This window comes from Aphelocoma coerulescens, chromosome 1A, assembly GCF_041296385.1.
Source record: "Aphelocoma coerulescens isolate FSJ_1873_10779 chromosome 1A, UR_Acoe_1.0, whole genome shotgun sequence".
Classification (NCBI taxonomy): domain Eukaryota; kingdom Metazoa; phylum Chordata; class Aves; order Passeriformes; family Corvidae; genus Aphelocoma; species Aphelocoma coerulescens.
The window spans coordinates 78,256,842-78,271,933 of NC_091014.1; the positions used below are offsets into that span (position 1 = coordinate 78,256,842).

General features: G+C 42.7%; 1 protein-coding gene across 1 annotated transcript in view; it reads right to left on the minus strand.

Annotated features, from left to right (window-relative positions):
* Positions 1 to 15,092, minus strand: part of CACNA1C (calcium voltage-gated channel subunit alpha1 C) — a 467,253-nt gene that overhangs the window by 41,860 nt on the left and 410,301 nt on the right. The window contains exons 31-32 of the mRNA XM_069003652.1: positions 14,987 to 15,070; positions 14,262 to 14,345 (exon numbers count right to left, since the gene is read on the minus strand). Of these exons, the coding sequence (XP_068859753.1) occupies positions 14,262 to 14,345; positions 14,987 to 15,070 (168 nt within the window). The remainder of the gene's footprint in view (positions 1 to 14,261; positions 14,346 to 14,986; positions 15,071 to 15,092) is intronic.

The window sequence follows — 15,092 nt, forward strand, 5'->3', positions numbered from 1 at the left end:
GCCCCTTCCAGAGCCATCTGTCTGCCACTGCTGTCTGAGGTTTTAATCACAAGAACCCTGGAGATAACCCACCAGCCACCAAAGTCTGTGAAGTTATTATAAGGCCAGGCGGAAACGTATCTGGTATTTCTCTGACAGGGAATACTACTGGATCGCAGATGGTGTAATTGTCAATTCCCACAACCTTACAGGGAAATCAAATTATTAGCAGAGGCAAGAAAAAAAAACCAAACCAGAAAAGCTTCTCAAACTGTGCATTCTTCCTTTAAGTGTGCAGCTCTTTGAGAATTTCTGGGAACATTTCAAATAAAACTTTTTTTTCCCTACAAAAATATTTTCTGTCAGAAGAATGCTGATGCTGAAAGTCAAATGTTCTCTAGAAACATGCCAATTTTGAAACAGGCATTTCAGAAATGTAAGGTTGATATCTCACATTTTGTCCTCACACATTTTAATTTGGTTTACATTTCCATTATAAATCATATATAAGTAAGAAAAAAAAAAATCCATGCCAGATTAAACGGCTTTTACTTTACTTAAGCATATGTTTTGAATCTTGATTATTTCAACAGAAATTATTTTTTACTGAAAGTTTTTTGACTTTAAAATTTTCCTTCTATTTTAAAACAGAAAAAAATGTTACAAGGGGCTTTTGGAAACAAAAAAAATCAAGCCTCCCTATAGCTATAATCTGGGTGAAGCACTAGAGGCTTTTTTGGATCATTTAATGCCTATTAGAAAGGGGCATCATCTTACAGGAAAACAGAGAATTGAGGTGTGTGATGCTGCCTTTACTGGGACAAATGGTGAACACCTTGCTGATTTCCCTGGAAAAAGCTCTGGGTGTTCCAGTGCAGCATAACATGCTAATACTCAGACAGCTCTACAGAGGAGACTGAACTCTCCTGCAGCAGGGACTTAAAATTTCCTTTGTTGCAATAAGGGGAATTAGGAGAAATGTGACACCTGCAATGAAGTTGCCATTACATTCCTGCCTGCACTAACTCGTGGGGGCCAGCAGACACCAAGTGTCAGCTCATCCCAATGCAATATATATGCATTTATCCTTCACTGATTCCACATGATCTCAGACCTCAGGGGAAACATTACCATATCCCGATGCAACAAAAGCCTGTTTTGAATACAGTTAATAAGGTCAAGGTAACTTTTTAAGCAAATGAGTCCTGCAGCTATCAGTTTTTTCCCCTTCATTTCCTATGTATTCTAAGATTTTGAAAATCTGGAGCTTGCTTTTCTAATTAGCTTCAAATATGCAAATCATACCAATTTGAATAGCTTATTAATTAATTTCATATATGTATACCCATGAAATTGTCAGACAGTAATCTTATGGTTCCAAGTGCTTAAGGTAAATATAAGGAAAGTCAATTGCTTTAATTTGGTTATGCAGATTACCCTAGATTGACAATTAGAGGACAAGTAATGAAAGGGCTGCTTTTTAACACAGCTAAAAGCTCTATTTTTTCCCATGACTTCCAGAAAAGCAGAACAATTGGTAAAGTATATCTATGCAAATTATTCTTAATTTTCAGGATATTTTAATAATCCTTCTCATTAGCTCTGGGTAATCAAGTCTTACGGTAATCAAGCCTGGGGGGCTCCTGTGAAAGAAGCAGCTACTAACCACTATCAGAGATGTAGTGCTCATCTTCAGGTACAGGTACTGGTCTGACTCAGAGAGGCAGGTGCAGCTTGCCTGTGTTTCATCATTTGTGTTTTGTGGGACAGGCAGCCAAAAAAAGGCCTCGAACATCTGGATGAGAAGCTGCTGAAGATAAACTGAGCCATGAAAATAAATGTTGAAAGCCTACTTGTGTGCAGGACCTTTTACTTTTGTTTTGCAGGTAGAGTGACTTTGAGGATTTTCTGTTTGAGTAACAGAGGAGAGGTTTTGCTGATTTGAACACCTCTGCCAGGAGCCATGTGTGATGAACTTTTTTTCATTAAACTTGCCTTTTCCTTTGACCAGTTCTTGATTCACAGGGCAATGGCTCCCAAAGGAGATGATCAGTCTGTCCCAGCCTGGAGCAGCCTGAGGGACACAACCTTGGGAAGAGAACAGACCACTGAGCAAGATGGAGAGAGAGCAAGAGTGAGAATTTAAGTTCCCATATCTCTCCAGCTTTCCTCAGTTTTATTACCATCCAACAGTGTCCTCATTGCTGTTCCTAAGCAGTCCAATGTGCTTCACTGCATTTCCTAAGGTAAAGTTAACATGGCTTTTAAACATCAAACTCAGCAGTGTATTTATCACTGTGCTGGAAAGGGCAGTCTTTTCCTCCACCTCTTTAGAAAGACTTATGTTCTGCATTACATTGCTCATTATTCTCTTCTCTTTCTTTTTTTTTTTTTTTTTTTTTTTTTTGGGAGAGAAGAGGGAGAGAAATCTGTGGGACAGGTTTTCCAAAAGGAGCACAGCCTGTATCTGGTTTTGACTCATTCCAAGTAACAGCTATTTTCACATCCAGGTTCCTTTATCCCAAACACTCAAATAAATCCATCATCTTGACTTATTATCTGTAGCAGTGTTGTGAAGGCACAGCTGCTCTAGAGGTCTGCAAGCACGGGGATGGTCTCTGACACACTTGGCCTGCCCAGGTTCTTGTGTACTAGGACCATGACACTGATTTTGATGTCAAAATAAAACAGAAGAAAGAGACTGCTCAAAACATTCACAGCAGTCCTAATGACTTTAAAGGCATGCTGTTGTGCACTGTATAAGAACTGATTTTTCCATTTCTTGTAGCATCCCACAGCCTACCTTGGAAATGGGAATGGCAACAGAGCTCTTCTCTGAGATGAACTTCCTGAGCCATTGAGAGGCAGGAGCTTTGTGTCCATTGGTCCTGAGAGGATCAGTGACATCTACTGGCCTCTTCTTCCCCGTAGACTGGAGATTTGAGGCATTCAGCAAACTCCCAGAGGCATGTCCTTCCTCTGCCATGGCTGTGCTTGTCTTCTGTGCACTGAATGTTTGAGCACTTCTGCAGATATTGGTTAATTATTTCTGAATTAGCTGATAGGATTTCATGGTGTGGGAAAAGGACAAGAAAGAAGGAAAAATGAAGAGCAGAGTGAAACGTGGTGTTCTCTGTGTATTGGTGTTTCTCGGGTTTCTCTGGGCAGCCTCAGGCCGAAGAGAGGAGGGAGACCTTTGGAATTTGTAGGACTCCAGGAGCACATGAATCCAGAAGGAAACCTCAGTAGCCTCTTTGTACTGTACAAGTCCTGGATAAGTGATGGGGAATTACACTGGAGGTGTTAAGGTCAGAAGGAGGCCTGTGGTCTGCAGTAAAATCCCCACTCCTCAGTATAACTCTTTGGAGACTCTTGGAGCCAGATGGAGACTGGACCAGGAGACGTTTTTTTCGGGAAGGAAGGCAGGTAGGCTACCAGCTGAAAGATTCCACATGCAGTGTTGCCAGGATCCATCCTCTGGGAAGCCCAAAGGCTCTGGGACAGTGTGATGTTGAATGAACCATCTTGTGCTTTGATAAAGGTGCTTAAAGAAACTGCACATGCCAGCGGAAGCAGGAGAAAACCCAATCCATCTTCACTCCAAAGCAGCAGGACTGTGGATTGCAAGAGGCTCTAGATGACTGTAGGTGAACTCAGCCCCTGTCAGTTTTGTGTAATTAATCTTTGCTCAAGGGGAGATATCCAGAGATACCAGCAGTACAAACAGAGTTTGTTATGGACCATTTTCATCTGAGATTTGTAGCAGCTAGTATTTAATTCCCAGTCTGTGTCTTTTCATTGCCTTTTAAATTAGAAAGTTATTTAATGTTGATGCAGAATGCTTCCTAGAAAAAAAGCAGCCTACAGACTCATATTGGATTTCTGTATGGTAATATGGGATACAGTAAAGCCTACGAGTCATTCTGGGATTTGAAATGCCAATCACAAGCATTATTAGAAAACATTAGAAGTGGTCATATGGAGACTGGGGATAGATCTTACAAAGCTACTGAGCAACATTTTATTGTCCTACATATCTTTCCAAGAATAAATTATTATTGATTTGATTAATTCTTTGATTAAAAAAAACAAAGGTAAGGATAGTTTAGATGATATGTAATGCTCAGTGTATGTGATTTACTATGTTCAAGTATGGTCAAACAGTTGAGTCTAAAATTCCCTGTCTCTAAACATCAATTTGTTTTGATGTTTTTTCGATTAACAAGTGTTTCTTTACAGCTGAGGCATCTTTGCCTTCATGTCTGTTCATCTTATGTGAAGATGTCTGGCTTTGGATGAAGGAGATTTTCTCTCAGCCACTCAGACAAGGCTCAGCAGGCAGCACAGCTGACTGGTGTCTCTAAGCTTCAAAGTGGACTTGGAGACAACAGCTGGGATGTGACCAGCTGGGATGTCCATTACTCTGCAACAGCAATTAGAGCGAAGTCATAATTTTTGGCCATCGAACAGCTGACCATAAGCAGCAAGCCAGTCCCTACAGCTTGGTCATCTGGATGCAGCAGGGAATGGGTCCCGTTTAGCAGATGCCCAGGAAGATATATGAAGCAGAAGTCATTTTGTTGGCAGGTTGTGCCAGACAGTCTCCACAAAGAACAGAGCAGGGAGCGACAGCAAGAGCACAGTCATTTTAAAACCAGATGTCTATTAAGAAATAATAAAAGAAACACCCCTCTTGTGTTTGGCTGGCTGGTGCATGAGAGTGTAGGGGAAGCAAGGCAGGAGCTAAATGAGGGTGCTGTACTGACTGTATTAGAAAGGGTAAAATTAATTTATATGTGTTTACCTTCGATTACAAATCTGGGTGAGCAGCGAACTCCCCACAACCGGGTCTGTATTTAATGGGAAGTCTGTGCATTTGGGTTTGCAAACTGGTACCATCACCATGCTCAAAGGCTGTCCAGTGCCTGGCACAAACACCCTCACAAAGGGGAGCAGCTCTTCCCCTGGGCTGATGGGATCTTGGCTGAAGACAGAGAGGAGAAACTACTGTGACACAAAGTAGAGGGGAACTGCCTACTGCCTTGCTGAAAACCTCGGCTGGCCCAGATTTCAGCAAAATGTGGAGAAAGTCACTGGGGAGAAGAAGATGGGGGAGAAGAGCAAGTCAAAGAGGAAAACAAGTAAAATGCTTGTGTGTGTCTTCCCTTCTTCCCTCACCTCTGTTGATGTCACTGCCACTGGCAGTGCAGCCTGGGATCAGTTAGAATTTCTCCAAATATGCACAATAGTACAAGATGGTGCACGCAGTGAGGTCTTGTAGCACTGAATCTAAAAGCCCTTGTGATTTGCATGAAGAACAGGAGCTTTTGCAGCAAAACTGAGCGAGTGAAATGCAGGGGATTGTGCCCTCTCTGTTACTGCAGTTTGTGAATGCAGAGCAGCGAGGCTGGAAAATTCCTTGGGCATTCTCAGCAAGGTAGGTCTGAGAAAAAAGAGATCTAAACTCCAGAAGCATCTTTCACGGCTTCAAGGAATTGCCTAAGATGACAGAACCAACTGGATTTGAACTCACACAAGCACCTTTTTGACCATCTAACTTAGGGCGCTTAGGGATCATTAATTAACATTAATATATTCAGAGATGATCTAAGGAATCAAGAGTCAGAGATTTTTCTGTGGATTTGTATAAAGATACAATCTCTATTAGAGTTCAGGGAAAGTTAAAAGAAACTTTTGCTAGGCAAAAGGAATGATTTATCCTGGCTAGCAAGCCAATGGAAAAATATAATCAGCTTGGAGTAGCTCTTTTTAATTTGAGTGTTTTAACTAGCTTTGTGGAAAAACACATTGGGATTAAAAGGAAAATGAAATATAACTGTAATATATCAGGGATGTTAATGGCAGAATATTGTAGTGGGTTTTTTCTTCAAAGTGCTGTGATAGAAAAATGGCAAGTAAAATTAAATACTGGTCAGAAAATCTGGATGTAGGCTTTTTAAAGAGTTCTTTGTACTGAAATGTAGATGTCATACACTTATTTTTACTATTGAACCAACACAGGACAAGGCCTGTGGTTCTTTGTGTTCCCACTATTAGCTTTTACTGTTATTGTAACAATAATTTACAGTCAAATAAGAAAACAGGACTTCTCTGAAGGCCTTAAAACCCACCAAGGTTTTGTGTTTGTGCAAGCCTGCACTAATTAAAAGCACAATTCACTCCTCAGGGCAGTCAGTGAGATGCTGTGGCCCACCATTTTAAACATTTTCACTCAGAAGGACTCCAGACAGGTTTGTGCATCAGGCCTTATAGTCACAGGGCTGTCTTTCTTTTTGCTGCTTTCACATTCAGCTTTTAAGAATTTGGTCTCCTGGATTCTCTATCTTCTGTTTTGCCTGTTTTAACTAACGAGAATGTGTGTGGTTAAATTTTTCCAGTAAGGCACATTTATTTTTATGCTACTCTAAAGTCTTCCCTGCATTAGAATACATTCTGATTTTTCCGTGGGCCTGGAATAACGTCAGAAGCCAAGTATAACAATTTTGTGGAAATCACAATATTGAGGTACTTCCTTAAAACTGGGTAGTATGAACAGTCTTTCAAAGTGGGAACTACCTGCCTTCTTCTTGTGGTGCTAACACTGCTAGCAACAGCTCAAACACTCAGGTAAACTGGGGAAGGAGTAATTTGCATTTACTACCCCCTTTTTTGCAGAAAATACATACTTTTTTCTGATTGTCCATATTTCATATAGATTTCCATACAGAAAAAGTTGTGCAGTTACCAAAACCACCTCTTTTAAAGAGCAAATCACATTATGAACTCTAGAAATGCACTCAAAATACCAACATTTTAAAGACAAGAGGTTTAAAAAGAAAAAAAAAAAGAGGCCCCATCATCATGACAAATATATACATAAATAAAACCAAAAATAACCCTGTTCAAACATGGTTGTGGTTGGATAGTCATACCATACTTCTTTCTCACCAAGACAGGGTGAAAAACATGCACTAAAATTGTTGATTAAGCATGGGAGGTGATCAAATTCAAATTGATCTAAGCCTAATCTGTGGAAGAGTTCAGGGCAGCTCTCCTGATGTTCTTCAAAGGCCAAATAAAGCCCTTGCCACTGCTACAGCTCACAACCATGCTTCAACGTGGCTTCCTACAGCTGGGGCCGCCGTGGTGCGTTACCTGAATCATTCCAATGATAAGAACACCACCAGATGTTAAAAAAAACTCCAAAACAAACTAAATCCACCCTCCCCACCCCCATCAATTTTATCAGTAGCTTTTCCAAAAAGAAAACAAGTCATATATACATACATATACACGCACACAGGGAGAGCTCAGGACTACGGACAACTTCTGGGATGGCAGCAGTAAGGGTGTGACAACACAAGATGTCAAAAGAAGCCACTATGCTTCCCCAGCCCTTTGCTACATAATTTGGAGGCCTCTTCTACCCAGATGGCATTTGAGAGGGAGAGAAAGGACAGGGAGGGAGATGTTTTCTGCCTCTTCCGGAAGGTTTGGGTAAACGAGCTTGCAAGTTGCAGGAGTTGCAAAGATTTGCGTCCGGTGGCAGCTGATGGCCAAAATCGGAGCAGCAAAGGGCGTGGAAGCAGAGAGAACCAGACAGGCAGAGAAAGACAGACAGACAGACACAGCGACAGATATGAATGCCAGTCCCAACTGAGGTGCAGGCTGGATGTATGTCGTCCTTCCCGCGATCCTTGCTCCCATGGAGGGGTGTGTGCACGGGGCTGTGCCGCAGGGCCCAGCGCTCCAGTCCTTGCGCAGGCCGCGTGCCCGGGGCAACCGCGCCTGAATAAGGACTGCAGCAGTCAAGCCACTGGTTCTCTGCCTTCAGACACATTGGTTGAGAGTGAAAATGAACTCGTGAGGTTTAGTGTGGCTGGAGACGGGGGAGAGGAGAGCGAGGGAGAAAAGGAAGAAAGGCGGGGTGTGGGTTAAAAGGGAGGAGTGCAGGAGAAGGTGAGAGGGAGATTTAAGTATAGGCTTTCAGATATTCCAAAGAATGGGAGCAGGAGCTCATGGCAAATAATATGAAGCCTCTTGACACCAAAAGCGAGATGATTGTAAAAAAGGGCCTCATGCGCCTGGTTTAAGCCTGAGCTGCTTTACATCAGAAATAAAATAGGCTAAATGAGAAATCACTGCACAGGTCTCCAAGTCTTGGGAGCTCAATGCTTTGATATTTTTCTGACCTTACTGCATCAGTACTTAGGATTCAAGCAAGCTGCAACCCTCTGGTGACTTCCTAACAGAATTTGGAAATCTTTTCAGAAGTGCAAGGCATGAAGTGCTCAGCTCTCCTGAATACCTGATGGACAAACACCAAACCATTACCCAGCAGGCTTGGGCAAAACAGACCTGACCAACATTTTTTAGGGAAGGGATACACCAAGGTGGGGTTTAGGTTTCCCTAACCTTCTTCAGAGGAGTGCTACTTCCTGAAGCACCCAAGTCCTGTGTCTCCCAGATGCCACCATGGATCAGCCCACACACAACACTGCACTCTCCTCCTGTCATGTCTCCCATTAAAACCCCACCGTGTCCATCAACCCTCAAACCAGTCGCAGTGTTCACTCTTAGGAAAACGTGTGCTGCTACAACAGGAGGGCATTTTATGCATGGAAATATTCCATTATTTCACAAAACCCTGCAAGTCACCGGTTCTCTGTCCCTGACAGTTCTCATCTCGTGACCATGCTCACGCCCCTGGCTCATCACATCTGCTGCATCGCCTTGTGTACCTGTGGGGGGTAACTCCTCCTCCTCTGTGCCTCCTGCAGCGTTCACAGACACACTCAGACACGCAGCTGTGGTGCTGAATGAACAGGCAGGGTGGATACCAGCCCAGATGGTTTGCTCAGTCATCCTCATGCATCCCCAAGCACAGCTGACGAACACAGAGGCACCTGCACATGCAGACACGCTCAGAGGCACCGGCAGAAGCCCTCAGAGGCAGGTCCACAGAGAGGCACAAACCCTCCCTTCCTGACATCCTGTCCAGACAGACAGACGGAATCAAACACACAACACCCCCACTGTCACTGTGGTGCTCTGGAGACACACGTGCTCCCACCTGGACATGCCTCTGGAACATTTGCAGGCCACGAGCTGCCTGCTGCAGCTAGATGAACAACCCCTCAGCTGGCCAGAGACTCATCCAGCTCAGTGGGCACTGATATGAGCAGTTCTTTGGTGGCAAATGAAGACTGAGCCATGCAGTCTCTTTGGTCTGACACTGGCAGGGGAAAGGATGAAGGGAAAAGGACCCTATGGACCACGGAAGTGTCAGCTTTCCTCTCCGACTGCGAGGAAGGAGGTCACATTAACAGCTTTCCCAGTGACTCAGGGTCTGACTGTTTGTCTTTCATTTCTTTGGGCACTGTAGCACAGCACAAATCGAACTTGATTTCCCCGTTTGATACAGAGCAACAAACAGTAATGAGCCACTTTCTTTGCCTGGAGGAGGGGACAGCAGGCTGTTAGTCACCTTTACAGTACTCAACTCCAGGCTGTGTCTGCTGATGTGGAAAGGAAGGAAGTGCTATTCTGTGCTTGGGGCTACTTCTGGATGATATAGTCCAAACCTGCTGTTTTTTATTCAGCTCCTATAAAATTTATTTCCAATTATAATAGAGAGTAATAATTTTTACCACCTTAAGATTTTCTTATAAGGAGCTTACAGGGTTTTGCAAACTCTATTAACAATACTTTTTTAACATAAGGAATAATAACAGTCTCCACTGATGGGAAGACTGAGGGATCTAATCAGAGTCCAAGGAATATAATCCACAGGCCCTACATCCCGGGCCTCATATGTACCATCTTTCATCTTACTCCCCAGAAGTCATTCTTGATCTTAAAGAGAGTTGACACACGGTAGATGTGGTCTCTGCCTTGGAAGTTCCTTTTTTTAGCAAAAGATTAAAAAGTCCTCCCCTCCCTCTTTAGTTACTTAAGAAGTGGCTTAAGAGTGTCCCAAAACAAACATTAAATATTTCCAAAAAATTTTGGGGAAAAAGAAAAATCTTCCTTTTGTGGCTACAAAGTTAGCTGTACAACAGTCACTGAGAACAACGCTCTGAAAAGGCAGCTTCAGAGTCAGGCAATTTAAAGGTGAATTTGGCAGAAACTGTGCCACTCTGAAGTTTTTAAACCCCCCAGATTTTGACCTTCTCTGTGCCCTTTGCACTTACTCAGTTGTGTGAGATGCCTTTGTGTGTCTGTGGACCTTGTTGGGGGGACTTAGGGGATATTCTCAGGCTGCAGGAAGCAAGTGGGCCTAACATGATTGGACTTACTGATTGACAGATTTTCCCACTATGGAGCTGTTTTAAGCAAAGGCTTCCTGAAGGACTCAGAAATGCTGAGGGGGGCCTGCCTTGTGAGCACATGGCTCTTCAGTATTTTGGAATGCACAGCCATGCTAATGAATGTCTGCCGAGCTGGACGTGCACGTGCACACTCATGCAGGGGAACATTCCGGCATTCAGGGAATCCCAGGCACAAACCCTCACCCATAAGCAGGTCCAACTCGCACAGGCAGACAGTCACATGGGCTCAGTTACACACACAGTGACCCCTGTGAATCCACCATCAACCACTCACTGCACAAATACACACGGAATACATGTGCTTGCATTCACACTCTTTTCCCTCCACACATGGATTTATGTCTGAACACTCTCCTGTGGATTTGTGGCCCATACAGGCACCCAAACACACTCAGGGACATACAATATGATTAATGGAGTGCATACACAAAGACCCACCCATGCACACTCACATATGTCTTAACGAAGGTTTTGGTCTGGGAAATTCCTTTTCGAGAAACAAAAACAAATGTCAAAAGGAAAAAAGAACAACCAACCAACAAACCAGAGCATGGGGAACTGCACAAACAAAAGCGAGCACGGACCTACACACACACCGTGGAGGCTGTCAGTCAGTCAGGGCTCTCCTCACAGCTACAGCTCAGTGCCTGCTGGGTTTGCTTCCCCTGAGTGCAAACGTCTGGTGAACCTCACAGATTTCAGGCTTATGTGTCTATGGCTGCAGGTCAAACTGACCTGTGCCAGGAGTCTCCATCTTCCCTTCTAACTGACCACAATAAGAACTGACCCTTCCCTCCAAGAGCAGCACCTTCCAAGATCCTACCACAAGCACTCTTCAGCTTCTAAGGAGTTAAGCAGAGATGTTTTCCCTGCACCTGACCAGTCTAAACGTCTCCTATTCATGGAGCTGATTGGCACTTCAGGGTTTATTGTTTCTTCCCTTTTCAGACCCCAGGTCTCTCGGAACAAGACAAGACAGTGTACAGAAACACAGGGCAGGGTTTGCTCAAACCCACAGACAGCAAGAAAGCAACAAGCCCCTGAGGAGACAGGAGAAGTGTGTCTGATAAACTGCCCCTCACTGCTTGGGAAGATGACAACCGTCCGTCCAAGATGGGCCCATTTTCCAAAGCCCATTTTCTACAGGTGTAACATACCAAGTGCTGCTAGCAGAGAGGGAATCTGACAGGACAAACCGACATACAAAACATTCTCTTATTCAATAAGGGTTATAAGTGCAAAGGGATTTCAGAACATTTCAGAACAAACTCAATCCATAGCTGCTGCTTATTTATCAGTGCATCAAAAGGTTGTGCAAGTTTTTAGTAACAAACATTAGAAACTAGTAGCAAAGGACTTGCCTAGATAAAAAGAGAAGATTTAAACATGCCAGGTAACAAAAAGACGTGTGCAGAGATCTGTAAAACTGTATAGAAGGAAAGGATTCTTTAGAGGAAACAGAGGGACCATCACACAATGCTCTACACAGCCCTTACTGAAAGAGTCAGGGCCAACCCTGCTGCCTCCTCAACTAAGACAGGTGCTGGTTGTTTGGAGAGAGGCGTGCCCTCATTTTTCATAGGCTTCTATAACTAAAAACTGGATTCTGGGCCTTGCCTGACATGAACTTGAATTCAGAGAGAGCCTTGTCGCTGGCAATTAAGTGCACCAGTATGGACAGCCCTGGAGACTGAAGACCACAACAACCAGCAGCAGCACGACTGTCTCGACAAGATGCTGAGAGTGAATGTGATTTATGCTGCTTTAAATTGAATGTCTGGGAGCTGGGTGTCTAGACAAACCTAACAAACCGAGACACTCACCAGCCACTGGTGGGCACCTCCAAAGAGCAATTCATTTCCCTGTCACAGACACGTCCAGGGCGCCTGGGGAGGGGAGCATCCCTCCCCACTCACAGCAAGAGGAGACCTGGGTGACTGTCTTCCTCTCAGACAGTGGAAGTTAATGAAGACATTAATCTGAATTTCTTCAAAAGGACCCATTGGATTTTCCTGCAGTCTAGGACTTCTGACTATGATAAACTTCCATTTATTGACCAAAACACACGGATTTCCTTCCTTTCTGCTTACGAGACTTTTGTATGGATTCTAATACATCAGTCAGGGAAGTCTTGATGTTTAATATGATTCATCTCCAGTTAACTGTGCTTATTCCCTCCATTGCCATGTACAGTTCTCCCTCTGTGCATGAGAATTGAACTTTTCCACAATCTGAGGGCTGTTGCCAGGTTCCCTATTTAGTTTTCTTGTGATGAGTGTGGCAGAGAAAAGGTTTTAATGTCACTCTTAAAAATTATCAACTTCAGCCTCACTGTAACCTCCCTCTACAAAGTCAGCCTAATCCTAATATCTACCTAGTAAAAGAGTAATGAAAATTGTTTACAACATTCTGTAATGTTGTAAGCAAATGTTGTAAGCAATTCTTTGTGTCCAGAAAGTAGGACATTTAAGAGATGCAAAATAAAAGTTCCTTTTCAGTTAAAAACTATTTTCCATTCTTTTAAAAGAGAAGGAAAATAAACTAGTTAAAAAAAAAAAATCATTTATTCAAAATCAAAATGTTACAGCTTGAATAAATAGTCCAGTTTCAGAATTTAAAAAAAAAAAAAAAAAAAAAGAAAAATAGTAAAAAAGAACTTGAACAGAAATTAAACTAGAACCAAGATACGAAAATATTTTGTTTGGAAAGTTCCAAGTAAGGCATTTGTATTTTTTAAAATGCTGCCTAATTTTTTTTTCCCTAAACACAGCACTGAGTGAAAACTATGCTGTCATTTTTCCGCTTGCAATGGATTGCCTCTACAGTACACAACAATTCCAAGATGGACTGTTTATTCAAAGGCCACATAATTTTCAAAATCCAAGACTAATTTGCTGTTCTTTAACGTATTTACAGCAATTTTCTTTCAATCTTTCTGTTTTCCTGGCCTTTATAAGCTGGATTTTTCAGCGTAATTTTTGTCCATGCTCATAAACCCATCATAGCCTTTCTTTTGGAAATCTGTGTGTTCTTCTCTGTCCTTTGCCTATTTACCCTATAATTCTGTATCCATCCACCTCCAAAAAAAACAGATATAGGAAAAAATTTGCCTGGTGTGATTTATTTCCTGAACACCAGGTGCTCATTTCAGTCTCCATGGCTCACTGGGTCCTTCACCTTTCTGCCGAGATGGCCATGAGTGGGGCCAATTGGTGTCAATTGGGCTGGTGCAATTTGAGAGATGGAGCAAATCAGGTTGCAAACCAAAACAAAAAAAAAGGGTTGGAACTCTGGTGCTTTGTTTTCCTTTGGGATTTCTGCTTTGTTTTTACTTTGTCTACCTTTTTTTTTTTATTATTTTCACATTTGAAATGGAACATTAGGAGCAGGTTCCTCTAATCAGAGATGATTTGGTCTTTGTTTCATTTGGAGGAAGCCTGAGCGAGGAGGCACAGGGAGGATTCCTGTTTTGGTTCCCTCAGTTCCACCTCGAAAGAACTGACTTTTTATCTCTCTGTGGGGTGGAGAGTATTGAACAGCCATGGGAAGCAAAGCATAACACTAGGCAGACCAAAGTGCTGGCCTGGGACTATTCGAGCAGCTTCCCATGGCACAAAGAGCTTTTTCACTTACACTCCATGTTTCCCATCACTTTTCCTGCTATACAGTTTAATTCATGCCAGGCGGATTATGAAGGGAAGAAAATGATGCAGCAGTCAAAAAGTCCTTTAAGTCGTTCCAAAAAAATTAAAACGGAATAAAACCAAACCAAATAAAACAGAAAAAAAAAAAAAAAAAAAAAAGAAAGAGCTTTGAAACTAAACAAAATTTCTGAAAATAAACTCAAAAGAAAGGAGGGGGAGAAAGAAAAAAAAATAATAAAAAAAGGACCCGGGAAAGACAAATGAATGTTAGAGCAGGCACGATCATGGACAGACGCCAGCTACTTACGTTCACCTCGGTGATTGCTATATCAACAATGCTACCCACAACAATCAAGGCGTCAAATGTATTCCATGCATCACAGAAATAGTGCTGCATGTGGCAGAGAAGCCAAGGAGAGAGAGAGAGAGAAAGAGAAAGAGAGAGAGAGGAAAGAAGGAAGAGGAAGAAAGAATGAGAGAGAGAGAGAAGGGAGAGAAAGAGGGAAAGGGAGAAAAGAGGGGAAAAAAAGTAAAAAGTAAAATAAAATAAAATGAAAATAAAAACAAAACAAAAGCATGAAAGAGGGAGAGAAGAGGAAAAAAATAAGAAAAGAAAGAGGTTACGTGGGCATATTAAATAGTCTCTTACCACTCTACAGTATTGGTTGCTCAAACCTCTGTAACGTTTCACATGATGGAGGGTATCAACAAAAGCCTGGTTAGTCAGAAAGTTACACTCAAGCATGTCTACCTTTTGGAGGGAAAAAAAGCACACACACCCCAAACTCTGTGCGCTTTCACCAGTCACAGCCTTGGGGCCAGCTATGACAAGTGAAAAAGAAGGAGGCATTTCCCCCCCTCCTTTTTTTTTCCCTGGGAGAAGGAGAAGGACGACGGCAAGTTCAATAAAAGCATGACTAGAGGGAAAAAAACCAGAAAACAAAAAGAGAGAGAAAAAAAGAGAGAAAGAGAGAAGGAACAGCAGAGGAGGAGGAGGTGGTGGTATCCTGGGGAGGGTAGAGTAATACTCACATTAGTTTCACTGAGAATGACGTCTATAATGCTGCCAATTACGATGAGGAAGTCAAAAACATTCCAAGGATCACTAAAGTAACCCTACATAAGGAAGGGGCAGGCA